The sequence below is a fragment of the Trichechus manatus genome, unplaced genomic scaffold (genome assembly GCF_000243295.1).
Source record: "Trichechus manatus latirostris isolate Lorelei unplaced genomic scaffold, TriManLat1.0 scaffold00039, whole genome shotgun sequence".
In the NCBI taxonomy this organism is placed as follows: domain Eukaryota; kingdom Metazoa; phylum Chordata; class Mammalia; order Sirenia; family Trichechidae; genus Trichechus; species Trichechus manatus.
The window spans coordinates 3,182,603-3,196,114 of NW_004443975.1; the positions used below are offsets into that span (position 1 = coordinate 3,182,603).

General features: G+C 38.2%; 1 protein-coding gene across 1 annotated transcript in view; it reads left to right on the forward strand.

Moving 5' to 3' along the window:
* The window catches only part of WDR64 (WD repeat domain 64), a 156,098-nt gene that overhangs the window by 79,151 nt on the left and 63,435 nt on the right, over nucleotides 1-13,512 (forward strand). Inside the window, exons 10-13 of the mRNA XM_004375854.2 lie at nucleotides 1,042-1,168; nucleotides 3,950-4,098; nucleotides 6,600-6,723; nucleotides 9,450-9,625. Coding sequence (XP_004375911.1) covers nucleotides 1,042-1,168; nucleotides 3,950-4,098; nucleotides 6,600-6,723; nucleotides 9,450-9,625 — 576 coding nt within the window. The remainder of the gene's footprint in view (nucleotides 1-1,041; nucleotides 1,169-3,949; nucleotides 4,099-6,599; nucleotides 6,724-9,449; nucleotides 9,626-13,512) is intronic.

Genomic DNA, 13,512 nt, shown 5'->3' on the forward strand with positions numbered 1-13,512 from the left:
TGTCTCTCATCGATGACTGTGATATAAAAGACTGCTAAGGTTTGCAGTCTTACTAGAACAAAATAAATTCCAATTGCACAAGTTCTGAGTAATACTAGCCTATACCAAACACGTTGCCATCGAGTTGATTCCGACTCATAGCGACCCTCTAGGACAGATTAGAACTGCCCCAAAGGGTTTCCAAGGAGCCGTTGGTGGATTTCACCTGCTCACCTTTTGGTTAGCAGCTGAGCTCTTAACCACTGCACCATCAGGGCTCCAAGCAATGTCTTTTCTTGGCCCTTACAAGGATCAAACCTGTGACTTTGGCGTTATTAGCACCACACTCTAACCAGCTGAGCAAAATGACTTTCTAAAATCTCTCACATCTCTGGGCAGGGATCAGGGGAGGTTCTTAGAAACCTCACTAACATGTTCTCATCCTCATGGGTCATAAAAGGGCAATTTTAAACCTTCTACCTAAAATATAAGTAGTCTCTCTATTTTCTAACCCACAGTAGAAAAAGAGAAATGTGGCTTCAATTAAATTGTAAATCATGATCAGTCTTTTATTATTCCTACAAATTCTTAAAAAGTAATAAATGCTATGTTTTCCTCCTTCCTTCTATAATAGAAAACCCCAGTTCCTAGAGGTATACCTTTAAGCAAAGGCCTTCTGCTATTCTTCTCTGATATCAGTGAACAATAATTGAACCGAGAACCAAACTGGAGTTCAGCGAATGAGTACTCATCATTTAAATTCTACTTGGTGCAAGTCTGTAAAAGCATATTTCAGACTCTGAAAATGCTTCACCTAAATACCTTTGAGTGGGGAAAGTGTGGAAACCCTGGTGGTGTAGTGGTTAACAGCTATGGCTGCTAACCAAAAGGTCAGCAGTTTGAATCCACCAAGTGTTCCTTGGAAACCCTGTGGGGCAGTTTTATACTCTGTGCTTTAGGGTCGCTATGAGTCAGAATCGACTCGACAGCAATGGGTTTGGTTTTTTTTTTTGGTTTGTGAAAAGTGTAAACGTTACTGAGCTGTGTGCTTCATTCCCCCAGGTGTTCAGAGTATGGGATGTACAGACTCTTTCACTGCTACAAGTTTTCCATGACAGCCAGGGGGGACCAGGAGACATGCAGATTTATTCTATGGTGTATGATTCCAATCACGGCATGCTGGTTACAGGTGAGTATACATGACTAGTGGCAAATAAAATTCATATTTTGATTGTTAACCTTTTTTTTCTAACTAGCACTTGAGCACAATCCAGAAGAAAAACAAAACTAGAAGGAGAATTTATAGGCATTGATTCACCGCAGTAGATATTGAATTCAATTCCACTCTTTCCTATCTTTCTATGGTTTGGTAAATGAAGTGTGTAATTGCACTTCTCTGAAAATACATCAGTGCTGTAGGTCCTTGAACCTAGGAAGCCATGTCCTGGGTTGAAGAAGAGAGGTGGGTTGAACCTGTCATACGTATGGAGAAAACCTCCCTTCCACAGTCAGCTCTGTTTTGACTCTCCGGAGCAAGAATATGATCCTCTTAGAGCAGAGGCCCCAGCATGCTGAGTCAATGTCCCTTTTCTTCTCTGAGGCAATATGGCACATTGCATCCGGGTACTGAGGCAAGTTACAAGGTAAGGAAGGTGCTTACCCTCACATCTGCCTTTGCTTCAAGTCAAAGAAAGTAGAGAGAGAGGCTCCAGTCCCAGATGACAGCTCCCCAGTGCTGATACCAACAGATTGGTTGCCTCCTTTTCTTGTGGCCTCTTAGAAAGACACATTTAATTGAAAAGAGAGACTCTGCTAGGCATTTAGGTTGAACACTTTTCATATGCACACCGTTAGTCTTTAGGAGAAAAGTTAATATTAATAGTAATTCCTCCTTCTGGAACACTAACCCAGGATGCATTTCCTAAGCATTTTTTCCATTGACCACCTGCTCTGAGTTCCTGTGGGATTAAGGCAGGGAAGTGTTTAATGTTATCTTTACTGGCGGAGAATACAACTTATTTTTAATCTTTTTTTTTTTTTCCTGGATTAGTAATGAACTAGCACTTCATGCTTGATAGATAATTTTTCACCTTGTAAGTCAGAACTGAAGTGTCATTTTAAGCAACCTCTCCTCTGTATCACTGCCTCTGAAAATAATATGCTAATGACTGCAACCAAATTTTCTCTCGTAGTGCCCCGACTTGCATATTTGATTACTGGGTTTAGCATTTCCATTCCCTTTATCATCAGAGTAACTAAGGACTCAAATAGCAGGACAAAAAAACAAAGAGAAAAGGAAATCAAGATTTCTTCCCAGCTTTATGTGATTCTGATAGTACTTTAGCTTGCAAAAAATTCAGAGCTCTGAGTGTTACTTGATCACTAAAATTGCATACATTGATTGCAACCATCAACTTGACATCAGAATTACGTGAAGCTTATCTCTCAGACTTTAATTTGTGCTTGGATTCAAATGAAGCAACCATGGTAGTCTTCTAAACTCAAATGACAGCAAGACCGCATTCTGGAAATGCTTTGTACAATATGCCGTTGTTACTGTCATTGTCATTATTACTCTTATTAGAACAACTACCATTTCTATAGTTCTTTTACAAAGTGCTTTCATGCACCTTACTTCATTTGATCTGCACAACCACCACATGCGCTAAGAATTATTATTTTTCCTATTTTATGATGGCGAAACTGAATCTCAAACAGTTCAGCTGCCTAGTAGAAGGAAACACCGTTGAAATGTAGAATTGGGATTCCACCTCCAAGTTTCTGCATCCTGAATCCACATTGTTTCTTGCTACCACATTGTTTTCAGAGTGGCAGGGTAACTAGCCAAAAATGTTGCTCATAAGCATACCTGGTTTTGATGATGGCAGTTCTGAAGAAAGTTAGATTATTCATTACAGTCATTATAACGTTTAAGGATCTATCGGAAAGCTCCAAATATAATTTGATTATCTGGTTACCAAATTCCCTTGTATTTCCATATTACGGTATTTGGATTGAGAAATATTATCAGATGAGCCATCTCTGTCCCTCTTTACACATGAACAGATTTTATCCTGAAATTTAAACACCTTAGGAAAGTGTTTAGTGACTCCTTCCGAATCTTCTCTTAATGTTGAAGTTTCTTTGGAGGAATCGAAGAAACTCAATAGAAAGGGTCTGCCTTTGGTAACTTAATCTCCACAGCAAAAAAATAAGGAAGAAGTTTTGTTTTTGTTTGAACTACAGAATGCTTTGAGCTTCTTATTTATATTTCTGACGAAAACAGAACACATATTTAGTGGATTTTGAGAGCTTAATCATACTTGCAGTACGCAATGTCACTGTAAAACCAACCCCCCTTAGAAGAATGCAAGTAAATACCAGCTTTCCATCTACTTCACTATGGTGATTTGGAAATTAATCTTATTTAATAAATATTGATGTTGTAAGCACCGGTATGCTATCACTCTCATTCATTACATTTAATAAGGCCATGTTTACAGAGTGCTTTATCATTCATTGGCTGAAAAGAGCTCTCTAGCAATAAATTTCAATCACTAAATGGAAGCTTAACTTCGGCAGGAAGCTGACCATCACTGTTATTGCTGTGTACCAGATGGAGAGGTATGCAGCAAACACAATAAAGAATAGAAAGGGGGAAAAATGAAATGTAAAAAATAGGCAAATGGGATTCACAAAAAAGGGCATATCAATGAAGTCCAAATGGTCTGTGCTTGAAAATTAGTGAAGCCCAAAATGAACACTTTTTTTTTCTGGTAGAATCACATTTGCTCCATTTATCAATAATGCTTTAGAGTAAATGAATGTATTTTTACCTCATTAAATTTCCTAGACATTGAATTACTAGTCTCACTGATTAGCTCTTTCCAAACCAACTGGTTGGGTAAAATTCTCTGAGATTCAAAAAGTCTAATATTAGGTATTGATGAGATTCTTACATCTGTTCCAGGATCAAGTGTTATAGACATGTATCCTTTGACTCGTATGATACAAGATACGAAACAGATTCCTCACACTCATGAACGAGAAATCAATGTCATGCTTTACAACAAGACTTTTCACCAAGTACTCACTATTTGCTCAGAATCTATAATTAAGGTGAGTACCTCTTGGCTCTTCAGAAAAAAAAAGGTAAAGCAAATAGAATTTTCTCTTCTTGTAGGGATTGAGTCAATGCAGTAGCACATATGATGTGATCCTACATTAAAGCTATTTTTAAGCTTTCATGAACACATGAAAAACAAGCATTTCTGGTCAGCTCTGACTGTCTGCTATTAAGCAACAAGCTCAATACATCAATCTAGCTTTAATAATCAATATAAGAATTTCAAAGGAAATATATCAAGGATAGAGAAGTATACATTTTGAATTTGCTTTTTAACTGGACTATGAGAAGAGGATATATGTTAAGAAAGAAGGGAGACCCTCTTTTAAAACAATAGAATCTATTTAATTAAAGGATATTCTGAGATTCAAAGGCCAGCTTAAAAAGAAGAAAAACTAGTATCATTTATAGCCACTTATAAATCTAAGCAACTGAAACAAAACACAGAATAAATTGTATACCAAAACTAACATAACTCTCTGAAACTCTCATCCATAATCCCCAGTTTAAATTTTTATTTTTATCCAATAACCTACTTCTCTGTTACTGTTATTTTTTTTAATGCTATAAATGTGAAATTAAAAAAAAAATGAAGGAAGGAAAGGAAAAACGTATAAATTTCTATAACCCATATTAAAAAAATTGTTGCCATCAAGTCGATTATGACTCATGGTGAGCCCATGTGTAAAAGAGTAGAATTGTGCTCCATAAGGTTTTCAGTGGCTGATTTTTGGGAAGTAGATCACCAGGCCTTTCTCCCAAGGCATCTCTGGGTGGATGCAAACCTCCATCATTTCAGTTAGCAGCCCAGGGTCTCCATAACCCTATAGGTACTGAATAAGTGTCAAGTGCTTTAAATTCATTAACTCATTTAATCCTCACAACAGTTCTCTATGGACAGTATAAAGTGTCCCATTTTAAAGATGAGGAAACTAGAGCTCAGAAAGATCAAACAACTTGCCCCAGATCATGTCAGTAGTGTCAGGGCTGGGACACGAACCCAGGTTCATCTGACATCTTCATCCTTCCCACGGCATTTCTCTAACCTTGTCATCACTGTGTTCCCTGGATGCCAAGGTACTTGGCATTGCTGACCACATCTATAACCATGACTACTGAGGTCATCTGGTAGTGATGGCTTATCCTTTTAGCTCATGAATGCTCTCAAAAGAAGACTTGTGGTGAGGTACAGAGCATTCCTCTAGAGACTCTTCAAATCCTCTTTCAATCTTTCACCTTCTGTGCTCATCTGCTGGAGATTTTTTCAAGCCAGTATCTCCTGAGTTCAGTTAATTAGAAGCTATTTCTGGTAATGCCTGCAGAGAGAAGCTAAAAACCCATCCTGCTTTCAGACAATACTGTCCTCTTAAGGGGAAAATATCTTCCCTGGGGTAAAATAAAAAGAAAGGAATATACTAGGTAAGTTTTCATATCTGATTGGTAGAGAGGGGTTGTACTTCAGGCCAGGAAATGAGTGACCTCTGGAACTATCCTTGCAGTGACCCACATTCCTCTTTCTCCCTTAAAGACTCCGTCTATGCCCAGGAGCACACAACGGTTAAGACAATGAGTTCCAGGGCAGACTGACTTCATTCAAACCTAGGCTCTACCACATCCCAGCCATGTGTCCCTTCACTATGTGGCCCCAGACTATTCCATCAGCTACATCTCATTCAACTCTCCATCTTTCACTCCAGCTACAACAGCTTTCTTTCAGCTCCCTGAATGAACATTGCACCTTTCCACCTCTTGCCCTTTGCATATGCTTCACCATCTCCCCCAAACACCTAGAGTACAACCATTCTGTGTTGCCAGTTCAGTTCTGTTATTCACCGCAGGCTAAGAACATGGCAGATCCACGAAGAGGGAGAGATTCAGATGGCAAGACTGCAGATCTAAAGCCTCTACTGTGTTGCCAAAGAGAGACAATGATGAGTTTTCTAATTACACAGATGGCCTCCTCTGAAATCTTGTTCTCTCTCTGTAAAGAGCTGGGTCCATGTCCCTAATGAGAACATTCCTTGAAAAGGGCAGGGAACCCTATTTTCTCTAGCAAATTCTCTCAGATTCCACACTGCTAACCACAAATTCTGCCCCATGACCCCTGCTAACTTGGATGAGTGTCAACAAGATTGATTGTTTTAATGTAACTTTTAATTACTACATTTCTATCTTGTTGCTAACCTTGCTTCTTGCTTACAGTAGCAATTGACTACTTGCTCCATAGGCAGGACTGCCTGGAATAGAGGCACTGCAGGTCTCAACCACCTGGGCATGCAGCAGGATATCCAGGATAGCATGGCAACTGTTAGATGACACGGCATCTCTTAGAACTTTCTTTGATCAAACCAACATTCCGGGCAGAGTGTTGGGAAAGATGTGACGTACTTAGTTCCAATTTTGAAGCAGTTTTGAGTATTGCAAAGTTTTGATAGGAATTGAAGGGTAAATAGGTTACTTGAGTTTTTATTGTTGTTGTTGTTCTTTCTTATAGGTATGGGAACTAGAGACCGGCCTCCAAATATACCAGATTTTAGACCCTCATGGCTTCAATGTTGAACTGACTGCTGGATCTATTGATGAAGGTGGATTTACCTTTGCCACAGGAGCATATAATGGTCAGAATAACATCTAGAGTATGATTTACTTGCATTAGTACCCTGAGAATTTGTGCTAGGAATTCATTAGCTCTTTGGGCCAGAGGAAGAGCATGAATCTGTCTGGAATATGCCAGTGACATTGGTGTGCCTAACTTTACAATGATATACACTCTTATCAAATGGGTATTAATGTCCTTATATTGATGTTTAAAATAATCAGTGCCTTACATTATATCTACATAGCTAATTGACAGTTTTCAAAAGTCTTTCACACATTCTGTCTCATTTAATCTTTGGTGAGACTTACCTGTGTTGTACTGACTCATCCTCCCCTTCTCCTTCTGGGTACCATCAGCTAAGGGATAGACATTAGATTCAGTGCCCACTGACAATATTTTAACTGACAGTAGATAGTTTGGGACCAGACAAAATATACAGCAAACTTTGTTTTATAACACCTAGAACTCTGCATTGGACTTGTTTATATGCCTGAGCTCCTTGAGGGTATGTTCCATGTCGAACTTGAGAGCTTGTCCAGCTCAGGTGGTATTATGTCACTTGATGCTTCCCTTGCAGGGATGAACTGCATAGAACTTCCTGGAACTAGACAGCAACAAACTACCTCCCAGTTCACCTCATCTTGTTCTGAACTTCCACAAAAGAACTGCTTGACCTAGACAATATAACCAACTGAATGCACTGCTCAGAATATGTTTATTCTAGGGGTACACTCACTAAACAAATACCCACTCATAGGCCAGCTGATGGAGTGAGTGAATATCCTGATGTGAAAATCTAATTTTTAAGTGACCAGATAACAACATTGCATAAAATAAAATTACGAATGCTGAATCGATGGGTGTGAATAAATGCAACTGCTTTTCTTGTGGAACAATTCTTAAGAAAGCAGTCTTACTTTACTCTATAAGCACAGACCACATATATATGAAATTAGTTATAATAGAAATTATGAGCAATATACACAATCATTACCAGGCATAATCATTAAGCAATTCATATATATAATTGTAGTAGTACTATTTTCATGCAAGCTAGTAATACCTAACTTTGTTAGTTCTCAAATCTAGAATTCTTTTCAATACTGACAGCTTGTCCTCCTTCAAGGTACATATGTTAAGTGACAAAGATCCTGGGTCTAGGACATTCCAGGAAGGAGCTGCTCTACCCACAAGCAACTAGTCCTCTCTCATTCTCGTTTACCCGCCACCTACAATGAGCTGAGTAGTAGCTCTCCCTGCTCCCTGCCCCATAAATCTGACTACCAAAATTCCCAAGGTAGCAGAAAATAAGGGCCATTAGACTATAGTCCACATAACCCAGGAATGAATGAGACAGTGATCACTTCTTTTTAATTGTTTGCTTGCATGACTATCTTCCTACAAGACCATAAAGTCCTTGAGAGCAAGAATTACGCCTGTTCCCTTATATCCACAGTTCTTACTACTGTACTGGTAAATGTGGTTTTTGGTAGTTGCCACTGAGTCATTTCTGAGTCATTTCCAAGCCTGTCTTCTGAGGCACCTTTGGATGGGTTAGAACCACCAAACTTTTGGCTAGTAGTTGAGCATTTAACCATTTGTGCCTCTCAAGGACTCCACTGCTGGTATATAGGGAGAATTTAATGAAAGCTTAATGACTTCGCTAGTGAAGAAACAATAGGGTTTGTGAGTACTGCTGATGGAGAAAACACTGACATGGAGGAAGGAAGACAGTATAGAGAAAACATTCTGGGTGTCCAGCAGGATTAGAGCCAAGAGATAAGAAGAGGCAGGGGTGTTAGGGTTAAAGGAGGGAGAAAAGTGCTGGGAAGGGTGGTCAAGTGGATTCTAAACCCGAGGTACTACTGTTAAAGCCCCATGTGAAGAAGTGATTCTCTACGTTAAGCAATAACGTAGAAAGACATTGAACAACTGCATTGATTACCTTCCCTTCTGACCCCTTCATCACAGTCCCCTAAACCAATTGAACTAAGTCCCTGGGTGGTGCAAACAGTTAAAGTGCTTGACTACTGACAAGAAAGTTGGAGGTTTGAGTCCACCTAGAGGTGCCAAGAATAAAGGCCTGGCAATCTACTTCTGAAAAACTGGCCATTGGAAAACCTATGGAGCACAGTTCTACTCTGACACACATGGGGTCATCAAGAATTGACTAGCCGGTAACTATTTTGTTTGTTTTAAGTTAACTTTAAATAAAGTATGGTTTCAAAAGTAAGAAGAAACTCGACACCCCCTTTTTTTCGTTAAAAAACCAATAAAACAACTTTAAGCTTTATAGTTCTTTACTGGTTGGAATTCCTCAGGCTTTTTATTACCCAATAAGAGCTAAAGGCCTAAAAAATGTCAGTACCCTGAGAAACGTGACAGATTATTGTGATATCTGACATGCCCATATAGGGGTGTTGCGCAAACTGGAAAGTATTATGAAAATAAAGGCAGCAGAAGCTCACCTTGGAGGGAATGTGCAAATAGGAGAGTCTGAGGATTTCGAAGAAAATGATCACAAATTTCAGAACATTGCCTGATTGTGTTTATTTGTTATCTGCCTGTGACAAATCAAGGCATATAGAAATATATTGTGTGCATAGCAAAGCTGGGCAGACTCACCCTCAGTCTTAGTAAGAACTAAATATAAGAAATATTGTTGACAGAAAGTGTTCAATTGGATCAATTCCAAGCTTTCTATAAATCATTTTTATCTATGTAGTCTTTTCTCTCTGTGCTCAGGAACAGTTAAAGTCTGGGATTTTGGCAGCGGGCAAGAGATGAAAGTATTGCCTGAAGGAAAAGATTGGAAGGAGGAAGAGCACTGGCTGCAAGACCTGATTTTCCTGAAATCTCAGGAAAAACACCAGTACTTGATCCTTGCCTTGGAGCGCAACGGGAAGATCAAAATGATCCAGGTTCACAATCTCATTTTTTAATTTGTACTCTAGTTGCTCCTCATAGGAAAATCGAATGAGTCCATGGATAAGCCCCATTTAACTACTCTCTTGCCTGCTAGCTGGGAAGAGTATTTATCCATCAACTTTCCTGTGATGCTCCTAGTTAACCTTGCCAGGTCCAAGCAAGAACCAGAAATGAACAGCTGCCCAACCACGGCCTCCTGCTCATCAAACGTTTACTGAAACCTTAAATCAGGCATAAGAAAGGTTCAATTTATACACAGCTGCCACTTCTGACACCGTTCATACCCTCATTTGGGAATAATTCAAAGGCAGAACTGCTCCACAGTAGGGGCTGTGAAAAGAAGCAATGATTCCTCTCTGTTGCTTATAAAGCCAGAATGACTTCAGGAATGCTCAAGTCACTTTTTCAGTTTGTAGCCAAATTGCTTTTTTTACTTTAAAGTTAATCATGCAGTCTGCTCAGGGCTGTTTTGGGAGGATTGAAGTTGGCTAATTTTTCCTTTTAATCTATTACTTCCTAGGAATGCTAATGCCTTCTTCATACTTCTAATGAAGGCTAGAACATTTATGCTGGCTATTGAGTGGCTCTCACCCTGTTGCCTAGAACTCAAGTACTCATTGCCTTCAATATTCCCCTTCTGAAAGCTGAGATTAGAGGAAGCTTTTGAACAGGGTAGAAAGCATGACGTATCAGCACAGATTAAGATGACTGATGGGTCTAGGGCTGGAAAAAAAGAATGATTCAATATGGTCCTCTACTGTAGTCTGAGCAACCCAGAATGACAGTGTCAAAAGGAATTTCTTAGTAATCCACTCTAAAACACAACATGTTGTTTTTCTTTCCTTAAATTAGTGCAATTGCTCTTCAAGATGTCCTTTCTAACACACAATGTCTGTTGTCATAAACACTCCATTTTTAAGGATTACAAAAGCAGGATGGTACTGTTCCCACATCAAAATTGTTTTGGGTTCTATGGTGCACTTTTCGCTTTGATTACTCTGGTTCTCCGTGTCTCCAGACCTGTATATTATGAGCTTGATGAGGACTGGAAATCTCTCTTATTCATATTCATATTCTCGCCCTATTGAGAGTAGATACTCATTAAGGACTGAAAGAATAAAGAAATACAAGAAATCTTTGGTAAGGTAGACAGTAATAAATATATGAAGGGTATGTGAGGAATCCTTATTAACTTCAGAAGGGGGGCTTCAAAATAAGGATAATGTTGAAAGCATACTTAGTAAAGTAAAATATGGCTTGATTTACATATTTATTTTTTAGAATACTTTCATTCATTCATTTTTCAATGACTGTTTACCAAATGCTTACCATGGACCAGAAAGATATATTCCCTTTTCCCAAGGAACTCACAATTTACTGGGAAGGAGTGATATTGAACCACCTGTCACAAGTGTGATGAGTTTGCACAAAGTCCTTCAGAAGCTTATGATGGGGGAGTGGGGTCCAGATTAATCAGGAAGTCAAGGAAGATTTCTCTTTCCAATGATTTCCAAGTAAATTCAACACAATTCAAGAAGTATTTTGCTCCCACATACACTAGATATCATTCTAAATCCTGGGATTCTAAGGAATATAAGGCATTGGTGAACTAGATTACTCACACCAAACCTCCACTGAAATCAACTAAAAGTTCTGGATAAAGTAATTTAAAATCTCCTTATTAGTATTATGGAGTCCCTGGGTGGTGCAAATGGTTAAAACTTTTGGATGCTAACTGAAAGTTTGGAGGTTGGAGTCCACCAGAGGCAACTCAGTAGAAAGGCCCGGCAATCTGCTTCTGAAAAATCAGACACTGGAAACTCTATGGAGCAGAAAAAACTTGGAAAATACACCAACTTATGGAAATTAAACAACACACTATTAAACTACCAGTGGCTCAAGGAAGAAACCTCAAGAGAAATCACAAATTTTCTAGACTCAAATGAAAATGAAAGTACCATATACCAAAACTTACGGGATGCAGCAAAGGCAGTACTCAGAGGGAAACTTACAGCAATAAATGCCTACATGAAAAAAGAAGAAAGATCTCAAAAAACAGCCTAACTTGACAGCTCCAGGAACTAGAAAGAGAAGAGCAAACTAAGCCTAATCCTACTAGAAGAAAGGAAATAACAAAGATCAGAACAGAAATAAATAAAAAATTCAAAACATAAAAACAATAGAGATAATCAATAAAAACCAATAGTTAGTTCTTTGAAAAGATCAATAAAATTGACAAACCTTTAGCTAGACTGACAAAGAAAAGAAGAGAAAAGATAGAAATAATCAAAATAAAAAATGAAAGATGGGACAGTAAAACTGACCCAATAGAAATAACGAGAATTATAACAGAATATTATGAACAACTGTATGGCAACAAACTGGATAACCTAGATGAAATGGACAAATTCTTGGAAGGACACAACCTACCCAAATGGACTTAAGAGGAAATAGTCTCAACAGACCCATAATAAGTGAAGAGATCAAATCAGTGATCAAGAACCTCCCAACAAAATAAACTCCTGGACCAGATGGCTTCACTGGGGAATTCTACCAAAATTTAGAGAATTGACACCAATGCTGTTTAAACTATTCCAAAAGAATAGAGAAGAAACTAATACTCCCTAATTCATTCCGTGAAGCAAACATAACCCTGATACCAAACCAGACAAAGACGACACAAGAAAAGAAAATTATAGGCCAGTATCTCCTACGAATATAGTTGCAAAAATCCTCAACAAAATACTATCAAACAGAATCCAACAGCCTATTAAAAGAGTCACACATCATGACCAGGTGGGATTTATTCCAGGAATGCAAGGACAGTTCAACATTAGAAAATCAATCAATGTAATACACCACATCAATAGAACAAAGGAAAAGAAACATGTAATCATCCCTGTGGATGCAGAAAAAGCATTTGATAAAATCCAACATCCATTCTTGATGAAAACCCTAAAGAAGATTGGAATAGAAGGGAAATTCCTCAATATGATTCAGTGCATATATGAAAAGCCAACAGCCAACATTATACTTAATGGAGAAAGACTGAGACCTTTCCTCTTGAAATTGAGAACAAGACAAGAGTGCCTGCTCTCACCACTTCTATTTAATATTGTATTAGAAGTCCTAGCCAGAGCAATAAGACGAGAAAAAGAAATAAGTAGTATCCAGATTGGAAAAGAATAAGTAAAATTATCTCTATTTGCAGATGATATGATCCTATATATAGAAAATCCTAATGAGTCCACAAGAAAATCTCTAGAGCTAATAGGGGAATTTAGCAAAGATGCAGGGTACAAGGTCAACAACAACAACAAAAATTAGTTGGGTTTCTATACAACAGCAATGAGAAACCTGAAAGGGAAATTAGGGAAACAATTCCATTTACAATAGTATCTAAGAGAATAAAATACCTAGGAATAAATCTAACCAGGGACTTGAAGGACTTATACAATGAAAACTATAAAACACTGCTGAAAGAGATTTAAAAAAGACTTAAATAAATGGAAAGATGTTCCATGTTCATGAATTGTAAGACTTAATATTGTTGAGATATCAGTACTACCCAGAGCAATCTATAGCTTCAAACAATTGTGATCAAAATTCCAACAGCCTTCTTTACAGAAATAGAAAAACCAATCCTCAACTTTATATGGAATGGCAACAGGCCCTGAATAGCTAAAACAATGTTGAAAGAGAAGAACAAAGTAGGAAGACTCATACTTCCTGATTTTAAAACATACTATACAGTTACAGTAATCAAAACAGCCTGGTACTTAACCGTTGTCATAGGGCAACATTTGTAGTAACTGTTAAATGAGAAACTATTTTGTTCTGTAAGCCTTCATCTTAAGTGAGAATAACAGCACAATTGGAA